Source organism: Dermacentor silvarum, chromosome 1 (genome assembly GCF_013339745.2).
Source record: "Dermacentor silvarum isolate Dsil-2018 chromosome 1, BIME_Dsil_1.4, whole genome shotgun sequence".
Classification (NCBI taxonomy): Eukaryota; Metazoa; Arthropoda; class Arachnida; order Ixodida; family Ixodidae; genus Dermacentor; species Dermacentor silvarum.
This window is the reverse complement of record NC_051154.1, coordinates 57,918,387-57,941,279: the sequence shown is the minus strand read 5'-3', so window position 1 is coordinate 57,941,279 and position 22,893 is coordinate 57,918,387. Positions and strand designations below refer to the sequence as shown.

The 22,893-nt window shown below is 42.4% G+C and overlaps 1 protein-coding gene across 2 annotated transcripts in view; it reads left to right on the top strand.

The window, feature by feature from the left end:
• Positions 1 to 18,495, top strand: part of LOC119463882 (CCR4-NOT transcription complex subunit 11-like) — a 43,481-nt gene extending 24,986 nt beyond the window's left edge. The window contains exons 10-14 of one of the 2 annotated variants that reach the window (XM_049668508.1): positions 4,204 to 4,283; positions 4,446 to 4,515; positions 10,335 to 10,490; positions 15,845 to 15,999; positions 18,258 to 18,495. In XM_049668508.1, coding sequence (XP_049524465.1) covers positions 4,204 to 4,283; positions 4,446 to 4,515; positions 10,335 to 10,490; positions 15,845 to 15,982 — 444 coding nt within the window. In that variant the 3' untranslated portion in view covers positions 15,983 to 15,999; positions 18,258 to 18,495. Of the gene's footprint in view, positions 1 to 4,203; positions 4,284 to 4,445; positions 4,516 to 10,334; positions 10,491 to 15,844; positions 16,115 to 18,257 lie in introns of those variants that run through there. The other variant, XM_037724706.2, reaches the window with a different exon arrangement.
• The last annotated feature ends 4,398 nt before the right edge of the window (positions 18,496 to 22,893 follow it).

Below are 22,893 nucleotides of genomic sequence, written 5' to 3'. Positions count from 1 at the left end.
CTATTATACAACGAGTTTTGCTCCAATTGTATGTTTGACTGCACACAGTTGACACTATGAAGTATAAGAAAACTATTTGAAAATACATCCCAGTATGATCACGGCTGGTATGAATTACAGTGCGATATGAATTCGTAACATTCCCCAGCCAAAATACATTGCTCACAATACGAAAACATCAGCTGTTACGAACATACTGCCGCGCCGCTGCGGATCATACGAACGCGTGAGCAACGGCGGCAGCCGAGTCAGCGGAGCAACCGGCACAGACAAGCCAGCACAGTGATCTGGGTGGGATCCATGGTCGCCGAGCAACTGGCTACGTCACGTGGCTGCGCAATATCTCATTGGTTCCCCCGTCGAGCAGACCGGACCACATCACAGCCTAGCTGATGCTTTGACCAGCTAGAAAGAAGACGAGGACCGCTGCAGCAGCACAACCGCGGCCGCAGCCACGACGGCCAAAACCCTCCCTGCACTCGACATGCTGAGGTGTTCAGTGGCGTGCGAAAACATTCGTGACATCACGTGCGCGCACTTCTACGCCTTCCAAAAGGCAATCGTTGATTATTTGGGCAAGAAGAAAATGTTCACGGATAGTAGAACCCTGTTGATATGTTTTTCAAGGGACTGCGAAAAAAAAGAAAAAAAGAAATCAGTGTCGCCCGAAAGGTGAAGCAATGATTGCGGTAGCAAATTAGTAGACAACTGTGCGAAGTAAGGATAGTAGCTTTATCGACTGTTTAAACTTGTAAACATTCACTTACTATCTAAATTAACCAGCACAGTGTCACGCGCACACAGGTAAACACGGAACACATTGCGATAACCGTGGTAACTCGCTGTCATAACGCTGGAGTTAGGAAGCGCGGCAGCAGCAGCGAGCGAATTGATCTTTGCGCTGTCTCTCGCTTCAAAGCTAACTAAACCTCGAAAGCACAGCGCATACTAAGCTATCAGGCAATAGGCACACTTTGTCAACATCGCAGATCGTTTTGAAGACGAGGCCCGCGCGGGCACGCCGTATCTGGAACGTGCCGGTCGCTTGTTGCAACGCACTGGTCGCTTGTTGCAACGCACCGGTCACTTGTTGAAACCTACAAGCTGGCTTCACCGCTAAATTTATGTGACCGCCACATTTATAAGCAACATAAGATACATGAAAATTACAGATTGGCGACATATCAAGGGGAACTTAATACACAAAAGTCAATTTAGGATTTAGGTCGGCGCCGCGAAAACGCGATGTAGCAGCCGGGAAAACGCAGCAGCGAGGAACATATCAACGGGGTTCACTATCAGGAATTTTTTCTGCTTAAAATATTTATTTTTTCTTGATTTTGTGTATGTTTTGATGATACGAATTTTAGGTGATATGAATATTTCAAGCGACCCCGCGAGATTCGTATCACCAAGATTTTACTGATTCGTATTTATGAATATTGACTATTCGATTCAAATACCGAATCACATGGGACACTATTCGATTTGTTATTCACAAGTTTGAATGTGCGCACACCTCTATAAATAGGGTTGTTTTTCTTCAAGTGTAAGATGATTATGGTTGAGGGTTCACATTTTTATTTTAATAAAAGAGAGGGGAAGTGGTAGTGAGACAAAATACAACTTGCCACCGGTAAAAGCTGAATCCAGAACCTCCGCATGATGCATGTTGCAATGGGTGTCCTACTGTTAATTTTCTTGTGTACAGTCAAACCTCATTATAATGAAGTTACATCTGATATGCAAAATACCTTCATTATATCCAATATTCATAATATATCCACATATTTTTTGCATACTTATTTATATTCAAGAAGTCATTATTTTCGTGTTTGTTATATCAAGGTTTGACTGTATTTGTGTACATGTATTAAACCTCGCCCTGGCATGTTTCAATGGTCAACATTCTTTAACTGCAATAACACAAGGTGAGCTAGTCTCTACATATTTTGGGAGCAAATAGTGCTAAACAAAGGACACAGAACAAGGGGGGACAGAACGGCCGCACTGTATTTCATTAACTGCAGATGTTGCTTGGTGTTTGAACTTAGAAGACTACTGGCCAATACCCTTATATGTTACTTCCGTATATCAAGGCTGCCAGGGTTGAGACACTGTGCAATGAGCAATGGTTTTTCTACATTTTGTGGGAACGCTGGCGTGAATAGTGGCATCAGAGCCCGTTGTGGATGACGAAGTTCACGGACGCGCGAGCAGTGGTGCGAGGAACGCGCGAGCTACAGCTGGGCACTCTTGGGCGCGGCCGGCCAGGACTGGAGCTGTGGCCGTGGACCGTGGGACCGAACCGCACTTTCCCACATTCAATGTGGGAAAGCACGCTTTGGTCCCGCAATCCCCTGGCGTCCCCTGGCGCACACCTGGTCTGGTTTTCTCCGACCTCGTTCTGATGAGTGCACCCAGCAGGTCGCCGGAAGGAGCTGCCACCCGCTCAATGCCTTGCCACCAAAGACTAAACTTCACCGCAACCGCAGCAGAGAACCACCCACCGAGGGACGAAGCCGCTCTTGAGATGGTGTTGGCGCGATCGCGCGCATTATGTCACCTGCGCTGGCGACGCCCTTCTCAAACGGCGACGCCGGGAGCTGCAGCAGTGCGTAGAAGACGCCACCACCAGGACCCACGCCAGGCTCGATGACGGCAACGGAGGAGGAACCGGCGGAATCGAACACCAGAGGTGCAGCTCGCACCGCGGAAATGGTCACGTGCCATGGCAGGGGAGGAGTCGCTACTAGCCGTGGAACGGGTACCTCCAGCCTTCCCCACGACCATGGTCCATCCCGGAACGCAGCCGGGGCCCCACGTTGGGCGCCAATGTGGGGAAAACGCCTCGGTCCCGCGGTCTACTGCCACAGCTCCAGTCCCGGCTGGCCGCGCCCCAGGGCGCCCAGCCGCAGCTTGCGTTCTCGCACCACTGCTCGCGCGTCCGTCATCTTCCTCGTTCCACAGTTGGCTCCTGTCCACTATTCACGTCAGCGTTCCCACAATTTTAATGTTAAAAAAAGTTATTTCTTCTATGCTTTCCTTGACTTCATCACCTATTGACTTCATATGGTTATTACTCAAAATCGAGCCCCACAGTCACCCTAATTATTCTTACTCAAGTTTTATGAGCTGTGCCAGGTAACGCTCGGGAAAGCATGTGTGGTGCGAATGAAATGCCTGTTATTTCTGCAAGAAGACATGTTATTCAGGCTCAATTTATCATTCCATAATATCTAATGAAGCCCTTTTTGCCATTTCACAGAAGAAAAAAAAATGTCTGCACACCATACGCACCCTCAAACATTCAGTGAACTTCCCTTCTGCACTGATTGCTTTAAAAATTTGTTCTTCCCCTTAGAAATAAGAGCGTGGAATAGCCTGAAGTGCATTATCAGCAGCAGCTCATTAGATAGCTTCACTAGTTTTATTGAAAATAATCTACTCGCCTTACTGCTTTGATTTGTGTGCCCTGCTCTGACATTGGTGTCTGTATGCCTGCAGTGTTTAAAAACTTGCCATTTACGTAACCAACATTATTAATGCCCCTTGTAAGCACTCTCATTTTATGTATCAGTGTAGACTTTGTTAGCTACCCAATTTTGCTTCTTCTTCTTCTTTTTTAATCCTGCTGTTGTTGTCAGTTTGATGTTCTAATATCCAAAATGCATGCACCCTTTTTCTGTATATGTACTTTCTATCAACACTGCGGTCTTTTAGCTAATGCAATATATGTGCATTTGTGCTTATCATGCCTGTTGTTTATCATGTATCTTTATCATGTTTATATAGAATTGGCCCATTATGTTTCTCAATATTAGGTTCTAACTTGCTAACCATATGTTGTAGCCATACTGTGAATCTGTGGTGATGTATTTAATTCTGTTGTTTGTAGCCTTGCAAAAAACCTTGCATTAACAGCCATGTAATTACATACTGATCTATTTATTTTTGCTTTGTTGATTGTGACTCCTAACATTGTGTTTGCCCTTCCTGTTATAATCCCTTTAGTGATTGACAGCATGTGAAATAAATGTATATTGGCACACTTGCAAAAATATTTTTTATGAACATTGGATCACATTTATTGCATGCATAAAGAACAGTGGGTAGTCAAGACATGCATTGCTGTGTGAGCAGGCAACACCTTTTTTTGATGGCAGTTTTGAAAGCTGACAAGTACTGTGACCTCTTTTTCAGCTGCCAGAGTTGGTGGAGAACAACCCACTTGTAGCAATAGAGGTCCTGCTCAAGCTGATGCAGTCAAGCCAGATCACAGAGTAAGTATTGTGATGATACTTTCAAGTAGTATGCTTCGTACAAAATAAATCTTCCTTGGCCCTGGTCCAAAATATATCATTAATCTTATATATACTGTCCTATACATGTTTTTGTATGTTCTTGGTACAAATTGAAATTTTTATGTGAATGTTACATTCCAGATATTTTTCAGTCTTGGTGAATATGGAAATGTCGCTGCACTCCATGGAAGTTGTGAACAGGCTAACAACTGTAAGTATGGAACCAAGAATTTTTTTCCAAGGCCTCATTCACACATCACACTGCCGTTTCCTGCTCCATCCTGTCACTGTCATTGCGCTGGCTTCTGTTGGAGGAGGAGAGGGGGCTTTCAAACCAGTTTCTTCCCAAAAAATGGGCTGCCATTAATGTGTGTCACTGCTCTACATTTCCATCTCCATGCCGGTGACTGAACCCCACCTTGTTGGAAACCAACAAATCTGGAAACTATTGTGCACTGCCATGTGACACTTTCAAGCCCCCATACACACCATTTGCCAGCATAAACTGTTACCATTTCTCAACTTGAAGAATACAAACATTTACAGTGGCATACTTGCGCAGTTATTTATATTATAATCTATGACTATTCAGTAATTATAGATATATAATTATTAGTCATTTATGAATAATTATATTGCTTTATTAGTAGTTGTCGAAGTTCAAATAATGATTACTTGTATTGCTCGCTGAACAACTACTATGTCAAATTGATTTAGTTTTAGCCAAAACAAGGTTGCAGTTAAGATTTGGTTCGGGGAGCAAGCTTGATTATGAGAGTGAGAGATGCCGTCAATGGCAGCAAGAAAGGAATTGCAACAGTCAGGGCTAACAAACATATATTCAAACATAAAAAGTACAAAAACAAAAACACAGGTAAATGGGGAAAGTGAGAAATGTATCTAAGTGCCCCTACAAAGCATTCCAATCCAGTAACACAGCGCGTTCACAGTTTGGCTGGCGTCCTACGAAGCTGGTGTGGTGCATCGCTCAAAGTTTATGAGGAGAGACAGAAGGTGGTCTCTTGCACTCTCTTGTGCGTCTGCTGAGAGAAGAGAGCAAGCGGCATGTCATTTCGAAGTCCCTCGGGTGTTGACACTAGACTGGGTCCCTCCGACAGTTTATTGGCTACCCAAACCTAACCTAACTTAACCTAACCTAACCAACACGTCTTCCCTGTTCCGTTTCTCCATTTCGTCTGCTTCCGTCAATGTGTACTCTTCGCCTTCCTCTCCACTGCACTTGCGACACCGACCACCTCGTGCTTTCCCGCTCGAGCGTGTGCACTACCACGCGCAAGGTTCGCTCCCGCGGGTACAGTGGTGACACGCTGTCAAATTTGTGGCACCGACCTGGCATGTGGGCTAGCTATCGCATCACTGTTGCATTTGGTCAACATCGTAGCAACATATGCACCAGCCAGTTGCACCACCACCGTCACCTGTTTGAACACTACTTTGTTGTGTTGCTGGCATGTTTTTTTTTTTCCCCATGACAATGATTAGACTGGATGGACGATGGATGTGTGAATGAGGCCCAATACAGCCAGACTGAAGTATTAACACTGTTGCACTTGTAGCTGGAAGGGAAGTGTTAAATAATATTGTAAGGTTGCTTTGTTTAGCAGAGCAAGTAAATTTCTATTGTCCATGTAACAGGTCCTGTTTTTCAACATGTTGTTCATAAGCATCAGAAAGATTTCAGTATAAATTGAGAAGATAATGACATGATGGAAAAGCTCGGCCTGCAGTTTGGTGTCATCTGTTTGGGTTATTCCCAAAAGCATGGTGGATGGCAACAACACTTGTAGTTCAATGTCACTTGCTTAACTAACTATTTGTTGTTATTGCCTGCTATGCCTTCCAGTGAGATTCGTAGTGCATGCAATCGCATAGTAAACGAGAGAGGTGTTGCATGCCACGTGGCCTCTGAGATTGTGCACATGCTTCAAAGCTGCACATTAGCTGCAGCCAGGTGTCATCTCTCAATGGAAAGGGATTTTTTGACTGATGAGCACCACTCTTGGAGGCCATGCCATATGTAACTTCTCTGCTGAGTCTGCTGTATTGTGGTGGCACATATGAATCTTCTTGGCAGGTGCAGCAGGCAACAGGTGCAGCAGGCAACAGAAACGGGCCACATTTCCATTTTGCTCCAAGACAGTTCTTTAAAACTGGTCTCGTAATCTAGTAGCATTAGGTGTCACAGCGCTGATGTTCGCTTTCTATGTCTGCATCAGCCTTTGCATGGAAGTTACCATAGCGTGTGTGCAATACCGTATTTATTTTTAGATGCGAAGCAGCTTATGGTGGGGGCTTTGTTCGTCCCTCCTGCATCCCACGGCGTCCCAAAGTGCATGCGCGTCCCCTCCTCTACTACGCTCCCCCCTTTCTCTCCTCTAGGAATCCTCTACTGTACGGAGCGGCGCCCGCGTCCCACATCCCCACAGTGCATGCACGTCCCCTCCCCCCTCTCTCCTCTCCTACGCTCCCCCCTTTCTCTCCTCTAGGAATCCGGAGCGGCGCGCACGACAGGTGGTGCGACAGCTGCATACTCCGCTGGGGGCGCCACGGTAGTTCCGCGGTATGAAAATGACGGAGCGCACGCGCCTCATTCTCTCCTGTGCAGCGCTGCGATTAGCGCTCGGGCCGCTGCCGCGAAACCATCTCCCGCTCTAGCTAACCATCTCCCCGCTGTTTCGCAACCACACATGGTTCCCTTTAGCGGGAGATGGAGTAATTTTTTTTTTTTTTTGAATGTAAGGTGAGGTTTTTTTCCCAGAATCCTAAGCCTCGAAGTCATCCCGCCTTATATGCGAGGAACAGTAAAGGCAGTGTGCGGATTATGTCAAAATTTTGCCTTTAGGTATCCCGCCTTTGCAAGGAACAGTAAAGGCAGTGTGCAGATTACGTCAAAATTTTGCCTTTAGGTATCCCGCCTTTGCAAGGAACAGTAAAGGCAGTGTGCGGATTATGTCAAAATTTTGCCTTTAGGTATCCCGCCTTTGCGAGGAACAGTAAAGGCAGTGTGCGGATTACATCAAAATTTTACCTTCAGGTGTGCCTTCACGGCAGCGCAAATTTTGATAGTGTGGCTTTACAGCAGCGCACGCCGCAATGCCATGAAGTCACACTATAAAGGCTGACCTCCATGGAGCAAGGAAGCCACAAACTTTCAGCGTCTGCTGCTTGGCGACGGCCGTCAGTCGCACGATGTGTTCATTACCGATCAGCTCTCGCCAGATATTCTACGGCCAGTGAACGCCGCCACTGGAAGTGGTCGTGCGTAGCGGGGAGTGCAGGCCAATCGGACCATAGCACACGAGAGAGAGAGAATAAACTTTATGCAAAAGAGCGCGCGAGCGTAGGTAGCTCCTCCGCTATGCAGTGGGTGGTCCCCTCAGTCCAGGAGTCCAGCGGCCTTAGCTGCCCTTCTCACTCGGTTGACTAGGTTGAGCTGGTCCGTCGAGTCGTAGCTGGACGGCGCTGCCTCCCATTGCCATGTGGTGGGGTGTGTTATGGGTGTGAGCTGTGGTGCTAACCTGAACCATAGCACAAAAGTTGGTCACACGTTGCTTTCAGAGTCTAGCTCGTCTGGCCACAACGACTCATCACGAGCTGCGTTGGCGACAGTCGGTGGCATTCGCCCACTTTTGGTTGCATGGAGTGTGGTGTGACGAATATGCGGTGGCACTTTGCACTGGATTTTCCGCTGTGCAAAATTTATCCTGAAACTTCACTTTATGGTGGTCGGCCTTAAGATGGATTTCGCGCTGTCGTGAAGCCACACCTAAAGGCGACATTTGCATATAACCCGCATTCTACTTGTTGAAGCTCCCTTCCCCCCATTTCATGGTCACTGTTTTGCATTGTGGCTGTGTTAGTAATTCAGTATTTTGGACTATCTGTGCTGAGTCTGAATAATTTGTTGGCTATGTATTGTCACGTATACCCTGATAAAGTACACACTGAGTTAGTCTCCAGGCGTTAGCACTTCAGTAAGTGCAAGCGTTGACGTGCAATGCCAAGACGAACCTCGTTCTCCTTTTCTTCAGCCGCTTGCTCTGCCACACCATGTGGCATTACCCCCTTCTCCAAAAAAAAAAAAAAATGAAGACGACACATGAAGACAATGATAAACTGCAGAGTTAGCGCTCACAATATATATATATATAAATTGAAAAAAAAAAAAAGAACGAAGGAAAACATAGGCTTGCTATGATAAGGCCAAGATGGCCTAGGACGAACATAAAGGTTATACATAGTCACAATCACTGTGGTGTGTGATATAGTCACAAGTCACTGAGCGACGAGAAGCAACAAAAACTAACATAAGCTGCTGAAAACGTCGGCTATTAGGGGCTATAGTACAGTTTAAACCGCACAACGTGCACAATCTCAGATTGCGGTTGTCGACGTCGGGGAGGCTGGCTTCCGTCAGGAAGGACTTCATAATTCACGTCACTAATTTGCTGCAATGCTCTGTAAGGTCCGAAGTAGGTTGGAACTTACTAAGCGTAAGCGTCGACGCGTGATGCCAAGACGAACCTCGTTCTCCTCCTCTTCAGTCCCTTGCTCTGCCACACCATGTGGCAATATCGCCTTATATTAGTGTGCATACTTAAGTGTTTCTTTTTCCTTGTTTCCTCCAACTGCACCCTCGTCTCATAATTGTGACCGCCTCGTAATCAAATAAATATGGTATGTAAAAACATTGTTATATTGAGATTGCAGTGCGAAATTAATTTGCTATGGTAAAAAAAATATAACACAGTCTATAACAAGCTGTTTAGGGGTACTTTAGTTAAAGCATGTGAGCACAATGTTTTGGAATTTTCTGATCAATCTCTGCAATTCTACCATGAAACAATGTTTTTCCGTCAACATTAAACCTAATGTGAGGTGATTGATGCGCATTTACAAAGCCAAAGAAGAACATGATTGCCATGCCTCTGAATTGTTTCATGCGCATCAAAGGAGGTGAAATTATAGTTCAAAAGCAAGCATGACATTGACTGTCAATGAGCAGGAATGATGCAAAGTTCAAAATTTCAGTGTTGAATCAAGTGATGTTGAAAATCCTTGAATGGTATTTCTAAAGGTGTAACCTTATAATGACGGTCATGCAAGTAGACATTGGCAGATTATTTCTAGAGAAACTGATAATGAACTACTAGAGAAAGTATTTCATGGGTACCCATCAGGTCAGAAAACTGGTTCCTGTCAGTTTCTTGCCATGAAAAAGCTGAAAATTATTATGGGAAGTCGACATGAGACTGTTCAGAACGATAAATGCAGAAACTAAGCAAAGAACAAGCCATTGTAAGAAAACACTATTTCAAGCACCTTCTCGGCTCATTTTGTGTGCTCAGCCATAAAAAATCGGTAAATGAGCAATTAAACTTTGAGCTATGGTGCTTGGCGCATTGATGTGGTGGATAGCGTTACATTTAAAAGCTTCAAAGCCTTCATGCAGGTAAAAAACAATATGGTTATTTTTGGGCACTCCCTCATATTACATTTAGGCTTTAGATCTGCAACTGTGTACAACTACAAGATGGAATAAAGACTTACTGAAAATGTCAAATGATAGTGCCCAAATACTCAAGGAATGGACAGTAGAAGAAAGAAAACTATATCCTCAAGCGCAAGCAGTTTAAATAAAGACCATAAAAAGCACCAACCTTGGGCACCACAAAGTAGATTTATTAAAGCAATGACACTGCACCGAGCTTACTTGCTCACACAATTACTCATATTCCTTGCTCACTTCTAGTTGCTTATTGGCTACCATGCTTTTTTGAAGAAAATGTAATGTATGCCTGGCATCTTCTGGCTTTCGATGGCTTGCCAAATTAGCTCTCATCTTGCCAGGCAATTGCTTGTGTGACCTGTGGTTTGCAGTCTGCACCATATCTTCGAATCTGAACCAAACCACAAGTTTCAATATGCCTCTTTTGGAAAAGTATCTATTTCGATTAGAGTAAATACAGTATCAATGTATTAAAGCATTTCTGTTGACCATCCATGCAGGCTGTGGAGCTCCCTACAGAATTTGTACATCTGTATATCTCAAACTGCATATCGACTTGTGAGACTATCAAGGATCGCTACATGCAAAATAGACTAGTGCGACTGGTTTGTGTGTTTCTCCAGTCTCTCATCAGAAACAAGATTATTAATGTACAGGTAAGTGGCTTTGTAGCTAAGGGTGGGCTTTATGCATGGCAGTACATAGGCTGGACAATTTCACTCAATTGTGAACACTTTAAAGATTTTATAGCATATACAGGTTAAACCTCGATATAGCAAATTATTTAACTTTTTATAACTTCTTGTCCATACAACACCATGTACTTAGAACCTCAATATATAACGAGGTGTGTTTATACATGATTTCAATATAATGAAATTTCACTGCTGCCACGAAGGAATACCGAGACACTAAATGGAAACTTCCGCGGATAATGAGTCAAATGCTTGGAAGTACAAGCAGCTGCTTGTAAACACGCACATGTCAAATCGCACGCCGCACGACCAAGAGCAACAGCCGATGCGGAGCAGCGTCACATTCCGTATAAAGTGCGATAAAATCTGTGCGCTGTATACTTTGAGTGCGAGTAAAAGCGTGCGAGGGGTGAGCCGAGAAGGATTGTGGCTTGATGAGCGCTGTCTTCATGTGTGAGCAAGGGGAAAGGTAGGAAGGGTAGCGAGCTCCCGGTAACGCGATCAAGTGCCCCCGAGGGGGGGGGGGGGGTAGGTTGTTCCTAAAGTTGTCCCACGTCTCCTTTTCTAGCGCTGCCGTGGCTGCACTAGCTTTCAGCACGGCTGAGCGCATATGCAGCCCGCACGCATTGTTTTAGAGGTAATCTACTGCGTGTGAAGAGAGTGGACGTGCTGAGATGGGCGTGGCATCGTGTGCACTATTTTCTGGCACATTTAGTACTGGAGGTTGCGTAATCTTGAGTTTCGAAAACGCATTGCAGCAAGGGGCAGACGAACCATTCGCTCCCTGCTGCCGGCGCTTTTCATGATAGTGTCATTCCACCACGACATTAGCCGCGGGGTCTGAGTAGATGCGGGAGTGTGGCTGGCCTCGCTTCATACCGCCTATGTGAAGATATCGTCGGCACGGTATCAAACCGTATCTTTTATCATGGCTCAAATTTAAACAAAAAAAGTGAATATTTTCTCATTCAAATTTGCTTTTTCCGATTGTCCGATGACTCGCAAAATTTCGCGACCCATTCCGTATATGAAAAATTTATCTATGACTAATTTGCATAAAAGGTCGAATTCCAAACGAAGTTTCGATATAACAAAGCACATTGTCGATTTTACCACATTCGTTATATCAAGGTTTAACTGTATAAATTTCCATTTATGTTTTTTTTATTTATTTTGGGTGTGTATGTGTGTTTGTAATTTAAAATTTTCTTTTGTGTAAATGCCTAAGATTTATTCTCCTCCATGTGTTGCCACTCGATGATCTACACACCAGACAAATTATGAATTTACTCAAGGTTTCTTGCAGGTAATTGTTTTCCATCATACAGTAGACACAAAGAAACCTTGGACATCTGGGCCTGTAGTGACAAAACATATCTTACCTGGGTGCAATCTCTGGCAGACTATTGCCGAGGTGATCGTTTTGTTATAATCAGGATTTAGGAATAATAGTTAGCAGATGAGTTGGCGAAGAGAGGGCACATAAAACGAAGGACCAAGTAAAGATGGAAGACTGAACATAGCGCTGTCTTCAAGAGTGGCTGGAGCCTGTGTGTAGGTGCTGGCAGTGAGAAAATGCATTTATATAAGAAGTTTTTTGAATGCAGGCCCTGTTATTGTACCAAACGTTTAGCTTGCTGAAAAAACACTTAATCAGTGAACTATTTATCTCAGTAAAATCTCAGTAATCAGTAAAATATTTATCTGAGAGTTAACAGAATTACTGGAGAGTCTATTGTATAACATTGAAAAACAAGTCAGTGAAATGGTGCTGTAGCACCACCTGTTTAACTTTACTGCAGTTCCTAGAATGAGACAATAATTTTCGGTGCTTAAGGTTCTAAGCTGACTGTGGGCTATGAGGGATGTCATGGTGCTCTGAAAGTTTTGGCTACCTTGGTTTCTTTTTTGTGCAGCTGAGCCAAGGTAAACAAGTACTTTTCCATTCCATCTCCATTTCACTTTTCATTTATGGTAGTACCACTCCTCTATGTCATTTTTGTGTTAAATGGACACTTAAGAGCAACACTAAACCAGTTTAGTGGGTGAAGGGTCATTCCACGCCAACTGATCCAGACTTTGCACTCGACCATCTTCGATTTCTTTTTAAAAAATCATGGCTTATTGCGTTACTTTGACAAACAATAACCCAGCGTGGTTTTGGTGAAAAAAAAATTTTTCGTGCCGTGGCCGCCATCTTAACTTTGCAAGCGGTCACAAAACCTAGTGTAACAAAAAAAAATGTTAAAAAATAAGCATTTTTACCAATGACTAGGAAACTTTTTTTCATACATGTAAAAGAGATTGTTTTTCTTATATATATCAACTTGAACTGAATTTGTTTTGATTTTGTTTAAATATAAAACACGGAAGAAGGTACAAAAAAGTGGAAATTCGAAATTTTTTATAAAATTTTATGTTCTCACAGTAGTCATTCCAGCTATTTCTCCATGTTGTCCAGAAGGTGAAGAAGCCGATAAAAATGTTTCAGAGATGAAAAAACAGTACGCGTGTGTGCGAAAAAATTGCAAACTTGAAAAAATTTCCTTTTTGAGGCATATTCAGCTGTCAATTGCATAGTGAGGTGGTCCAAATAAAAATATGAAAGATAGTAAGTTACACAGTACAATTCAATGGCATTTATTTCTGAAAGTTTAATCAGAACAATTTTTGTTTTAAGCAAAAAAATAGTCCTGGAAATTGAGTCCTTGCGTTCAACGCCAGCGTTGCTTCGTGCTTGCTCTTCACTGCAGTGCACGCTAGAGCCGACGTCAAGGAGGCCCATAAAAAACACTGCACCGTGCTCCAAGTGGAAGCTCTTCATATTTTGCTTTTGAAAACTTCACTGCCGTGTTCATTCAGATCTTGGGTCTCTTGGGTTGCTGAGTAGGACGAAAGTCCCGTGTGCATCGTTGAGAGGGATAAAGGCTTGATGTGGTGAAACCTCCGTATTCCTTTCAATGGTAGCGCTCTTGCAAACCGCCCAGTGAGGTCAGCTTCGTTTTGCTGAATAATTTCTTGGGGTACCCAGAGGGCTACGACACGCTTGATAGTTCTCTCCGCCCATGTAAACAGCTCATAGGGGGTCAGTATTTGATCTTTGTATGACCTCTGGATACTTGCTCTTGCTGCCAAGCACTTCACAGTTCCACCAATGCCGTCGCAAGCACTCTTGCCATGTGAGGTGGCAAAAAAATTCCATTCCGGTGAAAAATGGAAATCGTTTTTATGGTAGCAGAGGTTCATGACGTTCTTTTTATTCTTGTACTGAGAAGCCGCACCATCGGATAAGTAATGAATTTTCTTAACTTCTGGTAGATCATTTTTCAACTTCTTCAGCATTTCTTTCTGACATGACCAGACAGCAACTGTGTTGTGTTCTAGGCAGTCGGGGGCCGTATTCTGAAACGTTCGCCTAGGCAAAATTTCGCCTAGGCGAAATCAGCGTGCGCGCTGGTTGGCTGGTTGAGCAAAATTGAATGACGCCGGGCTCAACCACCCAATCAGCTCATCTAATTTTGCTAAAACAGCCAATCAGCGCACGCCTGAAAGCGAAAAAAAGAAATTTCACCTAGGCGAACGTTTCAGAATACGGCCCCTGAAATCACAACAAACGACTGCACTGAAATGTCTGCACTGTTCTCTCGTGAACGGAAGCAAATGACAATTGGGTGCAACGTGGCCTGCGTATTTACCCAGTAGTATGATTGCGGGGCGTCTTGAACAATAAAACTGTAGTTCTCTGCAAAGTCCATGAGTGCGATTGCCTCGTCTTTTTTAATGTTTGCTTTCAACTCTCACAAGTATGTACTTTGCTTGTTGCTTGCTCACAAAGTGATGAATATTTAGGTGCTTGAGCATCTCCGCAAATTTTTCACAGAAGTCTTCTAAATTTAAAATAATTGTCTCTAGCTGACACCGTACACCACTGATCCACTGTTGTACCTGCATAGTTTCTTCTTCCTCAATTTCAAGGTGCAGTGCATCCCAGAGCAGACTCTCTATATGGTCAGTACCTGAGCACAGGTACTGTGCTCAGGTACTGACTATATAAAGGTACTGACACGTAATGTTTTTTCATCTATGAAACATTTTTATCGGCTTCTTCACCTTCTGGACAACATGGAGAAATAGGTGGAATGACTATTGTGAGAACATAAAATTTTATTAAAAATTTCGAATTTCCATTTTTTTTTGTACCTCCTTCCGTGTTTTATATTTAAAAAAAAGTAAAACAAATTCAGTTCAAGTTCATATATATAAGAAAAACATCTTTTTTAATGTATGAAAAATGTTTCCTAGTCATTGGTAAAAATGCTTATTTTTTTACCAAATTTTTTTTAGACTAGGTTTTGTGGCCGCTTGCAAATTTAAGATGGTGGCCACGGCGCGAAAAAAATTTTTCGCCAGAACCAAGCTGGGTTATTGTTTGTCAAAGTAACGCAATAAGCCATGATTTTTTTTTAGGAATCGAAGATGGTTGAGCGCATGGTCTGGATCAATGGGTGTGGAATGATCCTCAAGCACTCTCATTTATTTGGTGGCAAAATATTGGTTACTATCAAAGAAAATGACCAAAGTTCCGCCTTTTTTTTTTATTTTGCAAATAAATAGTGCAGAAGTGTAATTTACCTACACAGCTTAACCTTATATTTCTCTTTAGTGTCTCTTTATACTCTACGAGGTTTTACACAATGCAAAACATGATTTGCCTGCATATTGTACTGGTGGACTCAGAATTAATTTTGGCCACCTTGGGTGTTCCGACGTGTATGTGAGTGAGTGTACACTTCAATCTTTGAACTGGATGTTAAAAAAAAAACATACAAGAAAAACTATTTTCGGAGAAATCGTATGTACTGAGAACATGACGTGTGTTTTTCTGTACACAAGTAATGCAGCCACCACCAGGTTTTACCTCGCAACCTTCTTCTGCACTGTAGCAGACCATCGAACCACTGCAGTGGGTGAATTAGATAATGAGAACATACTAGGTGTTATAGTAACCACTTTATCCTTTTTTGTAGCACTTCTGCCTTGAAGTCCAGTGCTTTGGCATGAATTATTCCAATTTACAAGGCTGCTACTGTGAATTAAAAAATTTTGAATTTGCTATTTTGATAGATTACTAGCTTTTGAATCAAGCATGTGAACAAACACATGGACTTCTATTGTGGGCATTTTTAAATTGTGCATCCTAATTTACATCGGTGACGTTTTCACTATATTATGTTGTACCTGTGTTAGGCACTGGTATGTCTTATGTCTCATGCAGACATGCTAGATGTTTGAAACCTGCCTTTTCTTTTCTATAGGATCTCTTCATTGAAGTTCAGGCCTTTTGCATAGAGTTCAGCCGAATCAGGGAAGCAGCAGCTTTATTTCGTCTTCTCAAGCAGCTTGATACTGCAGAGCAAGGACCGTCATCACCATCTCAAACAAGTACGAAATAGCTCTGTGGATTACTATGGTAAGCTGAGCAGTTCTGTAAAATACGGTCTGGTTAAGCAGTTGTCACTGAAGAGGTTTGTTATTTTTATGCTGCAATTAATTGTTTTTTGAAAATAAACTACTTCAGCATCTTGTGTTTTGTGTTGTCACTTTGACTGGGCAAGTGTCTCAGTATAGCTCTTGCCTGTATTTGTATGAGTGAAATTAATAGAACTCAGGAAGTGTGTAGGTTTGGGCTAGTCATCTGATCAATTTGCTGCAAGCTTTGTGAACTGTGTTCATAGCAGGCATAATCAGTAACAGGCAGTCATATATATGTCATATATGAATTACTGCTTTCTTGTGGAACATATGTGGAGCAGACAGGATGCTGGCATTTATGACAAGCATCATGAGCAAGGCAACAGCTTTCAAAACGAAGACCGGCAGCAATTTGGCAATACATTGTGGCATGTACGGCTGTCACCCTTCATTTGACAAAGTGGCAATAAAGAAGCACTATTGTAATGAATGCATATGAAAAATATTTATTGGCTTGAAAGGTATGGGTTGTGTGAGTGTGCAGCGAGTCGTTTCACATTAAAAATAACTAGTCTATTTGTCGTCCTAGTAAGCATGCTTTAGATGCTGTTTTGCATGTTTAGTTTTTGTTGCTTTCTAGTAGTATATATTTTCTCATTTTGAGAATCAAAACAGTTAGTGCTGTGTTCTGTCTCTTTTCACATGTAGTTAGCCTGCTGACATCTGGTGTAGTCCTGTGGTTTAAAATTTTTGGAAGTTATATGCCTAATGAACTCTGCCTGCCAAAAATAAACTGCCTTGTTTCCATGGGTTGTGCATAATCAGTTGGATTTGTTAAGAGGAGATGCTCCTCAGAGATACATTTTCATTAATGATAAAGCCAACTGGTTTAAATTTATGCAGAATATAGAGTCTAATCTTAAACTTTTGAATACATTTTTAATGGGGGTGTACAAATATTCAAAATTCTAAATGCAAATTGATTAGTCCCACCAATTTAATTTGAGAATTCACTGTTCGAAATTGTCGAATATTAATTTCTTTTTAAATATGAGTGATAACAATATTTATTGAAGTCGCAGGGAAGAAAGACCAATGCAAGTGAGGACTGTTCTGAATGAGTGTGCTATAGGAGAGGGGGGGCATGGTTGTTTCACAAGGGCACAAATTCATGAGCGCACGCATGTGTCAGATTACTGCTGCTCAATAATTTCCTGTCATGCAATAAGAATGCCTTGTTTATGGGTAGCCTATGAACCTGTTCTCATGATTTAGGCAAAGCAATTTATTATTTAGCCAGTCTCGCCATGTTTACATTTCATTGAAACAATGTGCGGGGAGCTGTAGTATGTCACACTTTTATGTCCATCAACGAACACAATACTTTATGTGGATCTGGTCAGGTGCTATATCTTGTTTCATTACTGCCGAGGTGAAAGAAGGGCATCAGGATGTTATCAGAAAGCACTTGCAGTTCGGCATTAATGCTATCGTAATCAGCTCTGTTATAGTTGCGAATCTGTTTACTTGTGACACCAGTGAATGGAAGCGGAATGTGAATGGTCACTTGAAGCAAATGAAATAAGTTCTCATTTACAAGCTGCACAGTTAACCGGATGTTCAAGTGCAAATAGCATTACACTGACATATGAAGTGATGCAGTTGTTGCCAAGCTCACCCCATGCAAAATTAATATTTCACCTTGTTTAGAAATGATAAAATATACTCTTCAATATTCAGAGGTTGTTTTTCTCGAATACATATTCGCATTTGATCAGAAAATTACGCTATTTGAACACCCCTAGTTTTAGTTACTCAATATATTATCTCGTCATTTTTCCGTGCCCCCTGAAAGTGGAAGTATAGTCTCTTCTGCAAGGTTTAGGCTTCATACCAGGCCTAGGAGAGTGTTAAAAAACAGCCCATGTTGCACCTTATAGACAGCAAATTGTAAATAAGCTCGTAAATTAATTTTTGTTTAGATTATTTAAAGAAAAATTTGTAATCTCAACTATCATTATCGAGAACATTGATGAATGGTTTCCTGTAATGCACATGTGCATGCAAAATTTCGCTGAGAGAGAGTCGCATTATGTACAGGAATTTTTTTTTTTTTTTTGCACAAGCAGTGAAAACAGCCTAAAATTGAAAAAAAAAAAAAAGATAAAAATGAACTTGATTGTTTCCAAACATGCTTACTACTGTTGCAAAGGATGTATTTGCATGCAATGAAACCTTGCGACCTTCTTCCTTCAGATGGGCTCTCTCTGCTGCTCTGTGATGACGAGATTTAGCTTCAGCTGTCCATCTTCCAGACATTCTTCCGATTCTTCTCTGGTCTCTTTGGTTGCTCAGTGCGATCAACTCCAGAGCTGGCATCCATTCAAGCCCTTGTGGCCTTTATTTATGTGGAACGCATTGGCGTACCAGTTACTTTCTTAACAAAATGTCATTTTATACATTAAAGCACAAAAGTAACTGTAACACCAATGCATTTCTCCGCAAAGTTAAAGAATATCTCGAAACAGGTGTCATCCTGAGGATCCGTTCCAAGTGGCCTTGCAAACTCCATGGCTAGAATTTGTAAATTGCAATATGGGCCATAAGGTAATTAGTTAGAAACTTAATTAGTGAATTTATGTTTAAGTTTTTTTATTTGCAAGTAATGTCTGCCTCTTCGAGTATACCAGCTCATGAACTAAAATTGCGATATCTGCCACAGGCAACTTTAAAAAAACACCCGGTATATAGCAAAACAATGGTATTAGTGCTATAAACGTAGCCACTTATCACCTCTTTTGATGTAACGACAATAAATTGCATGTTTATTTCATTGTGGACTTGTGCTTGAGGCCCTATGTCCAATATATTGGACATCACAAGATACATAAACTGTACAAGAAGACTATTGCACTCACCGCTCAGATATTATTTATTTATATACAAATACCTTACAGGCCTCATCAGAGGCATAGTGTAAGGGGGGTCAAATATAAAAGTCAATACATATTAGGATAACAATCAAAAAACATAACTGCAAGATAGAGGTAAGTACAAAACTAGTGGTCACATATATAAAATTACTAGATATTGCAATTCGGAAATGATGATATGAAGTACAAGACGACAACTACGCATCATGGAACAAAATAAGGGAAATGCATAAAGTTTTATGCACAATGCTCCCCCAAAAAAAGGTTGTATGAATCATGAGAACAAATGGACGTGCTTAGTGTTATCAATGAAGCGTTTGAGCTGATGTTCACGAAAGATGTCGTGATTGCGCTGTAGGACGATGCAGTCCGGAAGATCGTTCCACAGGCGGATGACGCGCGGGAGTGACCAGAAGTTAAAAGCATGTGTAGTGCCGTAAATGCGGGTGCAGCTGTAGTTATTATGTAATCTATGCGATAAGTAAGAGGGACGTTGTAATTGTGGTAGGGGCGACCGAGGGGCATGGGCGTATTTATGAAAGTGAGATAAAAGGATTATGTCTCAATGAGTTTTCAGCGGGTGGAGTGAAAGGTCACGCTTCAACTGGGTTACACTGAACTGATAATTGTAATTCCGCGAAATAAAATGACATGCTCTGTTCTGGATCGCTTCTAGCTTGTCTGTTAAGTATTTTTGATGAGGTGACCAGGATGGATGAAGGGTACTCTAACTGCGGTCTGACAAATGGCTTGTTTACGCACGTGAGGGGTAGTGTTTTGTAGGTTGCGGCGAAGAAACCCTAATGATCTGGAAACATTAGCAGAAATGGAGGTTATATAATTAACCCAAGAAAGATTTGGTGTGAGGTGGACAGCTAGGTACTTATACCGTGTGGTTCTAGCCAATGTGTTGTTATTAATGTTGTAAGGAAAATGCGAACAAGCTGATTTTGGGGTAAAAAAAGATTGTGTTACGTTTTAAAATGTTCAGAGTCATTAGCCATGTTTTACACGAATCGTTAATGCGATCCAGGTCATTTTGGAGTGAAAGGTGGACATCAGTACCATTTATTGAACGATAAACTATGCAGTCATCAGCAAATATGCCTATACAAGATGAGATGTTATTTGGCAGATCATTAATGTAAATTAAGAGTAAAGGACTGAGGACGCTTCCTTGCGGAACACCTGATTGACGTCGGAGGGAGGAGCGGAGTAATTACTAACAATAGTGAACTTCTGGCAATTGGAAAGAAAGTCACGGACCCATGACAAGGTTAGCGAATCTAATTTGAGCGCAGAAAGCTTAGATATTAGTCGGCAATGTGCTACACGATCAAATGCTTTAGCAAAGTCCAGGAATATGCAATCGGTTTGTTCATGTTGTAATGTAGGTCAGTAGTGAGTTGAAATAATTGCGACTCACAGGAAAAGCCTTTTCTAAATCCATGCTGTTTGAGGAAGAAAAAAATGATTAGATTCCAGGTGCTTGTAGATATAGGATGCGATAATGTGTTCAAGCATTTTTCAGCAGATGCATGTTAGTGAGATGGGGCGATAATTTGTGTGCGAATGTTTATTGCCACTTTCGAACAGCGGTATCACCTTTCCTACTTCCCAATCAGTGGGGAGCTCACTTGGTGATAACGACTGCCTATAGATGATAACGTAAGATGAAGTTGGAGATGGAAATGCTATTTTTTAGTATTTTTTAATTAATTTCGTCAACACCGGAGGAAGTGGGGGGGGGGGGGGGGGGAGGACACTTCAAGGTTATTTATTAGATGTACGATGCCATCAAGTGTAATGTCAACTGGCATCATGTAGTGGTAATAAAAATCAGGTACGTAAGGGATGTTAGAATTGTCTTCTTTGGTGAAAACAGCTGTGAAAAACGTGTTAAATGCTATCGGACTGTCAGCATCGGTGTATGGGGTGTTGTTGTAGTTATGTATTAAAGTATCATTGCTCACACTTTTCTGACCTATTGTTTTCCGGAACTTACTCGGATTATTCTGCAGTTGTGCAGGAAGGTCTTCTGAAAAGTAATTATCTTTTGTGTCACAAAGAGCAGAACAGTATGATTTCAGGTAGTTTTTATATTTATCCCAGGCACATGGCGTACTCTCGCGCTTTGCGCTTATGTACAGTCTTTTTTTTTTTTCGTTCTCATATGCAGATGCTTTCTTGTGAACCAAGGGTTAGTTTTATCGTTAGATATGGTTATAAGTGGGACGTGTTTGGATACTAATTCTGGGAGCTTATCTCTAACTGAAGCGTGAAGAGATTGGAAGACAGGACGCTGCCTGGGGGTGCTTCTTGCCGGACATACCCAAGCCACGACATGGCCTCAGAGATTGCACCCACTGACAGGTTTTGCTCTGGTCATCCCATTCGGCATGCTCCATAGCATAAAAATGTAATGCAGCGCGCGCGCCTGGTCGCCCCTGGATGGCGCTGTTAGCTGAGGGCTAACAGCGCCATCCAGGCTGCAGGGAGCCATCCGCCATCCAGGCCGCCTCCCTGCGGCGCTTTCCTCCTCGATCGATATCATTTCTAGAAATTAAAGGAGCCTATGACAACGCAGACAGAAGGCATAGATGACAAAATTTCGCAGAGCTGCTGAGGGGGTATAGAGACAACCGAGTACAAGTTGTATGAGAAGGTCAAAAAGGTAATGAGGTGGTGGAAATTCGCCAAGGGCTGAAGCAAGGATGTCCTCTGTCTCCACTGTTGTTCACGCTTTATGCTAAGGGCATAGAAAGACAACTGGAAAACAGCGAATGAGGGTTTGATTTATCCTACATGCATAATGGACAAATCGTGCAACAGAGGTCCCTGGACTGATGTATGCAGACGACATAGTGTTACTAGCAGACAATGCAAGAGATTTACAGGCACTTGCGAATATCTGTGGCAATGCAGCGACAAATCAAGGCCTTAAGTTTAGCACAGGGAAATTGGGAATTATGATCTTTAATGAAGGAGACGAGAAATTACGTGGTGTCAATTCAACAGCAAGTCATACCCATAGTCAAACAATATAAATACCTCGCAGTAGACATAAATGAAGGAGAGGCTTACTTTAAAATTATGGGGTTTTACGTGCCAAAACCACCATCTGATTATGAGGCAAGCCATAGTGGGGGACTCTGGATTAATTTGGATCACCTGGGGTCTTCAACGTGCACCTAAATCTAAGTACACGGGTGTTTTCTGCATTTCGCCCCCAATGAAATGTGGCCGTCGTGGCCAGGATTAGATCCCATGACCTTGTGCTTAGCAGCCCAACACCATAACCACTAAGCAAGCACGGCGGGTAAAGACTTACTTAAGCACCAACGAATATAACCTGAAAATAATGTGGAAGCAGAATGCAGCAATAATGAAACACAGAGCACTGTTGGGCCACAATAAGTATGAGGTGGTGCGTGGAAACTGGAAAGGAGTAATGGTGCCAGCGCTAATGTTTGCAAATGCCATTCTATACTTATAATCGGATATCTTGTCGGGGTTGGAAGTTAACCAAAGATCGGTAGAGCGGTTGGCTTTGGGAGCCCACGGTAAAACCACAAATGAGGCAGTGCAGGGTGACATGGGTTGGGTTTCTTTTCAAGTCAGAGAGGCACAGAGAAAAATTAGTTAGACTCAGAAACTTGGATGAAAGTAAATGGGCAGCTGAAGTGCACAAATATCTGTACTTGGAAAGCGTGGACACAGAATGGAGGAAGAGGTCAAGAAAGTTGGCAACCAAGTACAGGGTAATTGAAACTGAAAATAGACAACCAGGAGTCATCAGAAAGAAAGTGGGAGAAACAGATAAGTTAATTGGATGCAAAGAATGGAAACAAAAAGGACCATGGAAATTTACAAGAATGAGCTAGTAGAAGGGAAAATCTGTGCGATAACACAAAGGGCAGTGCCTTGCTATTTGAGGCTTGAGCGGCCGAGCTGGTTGC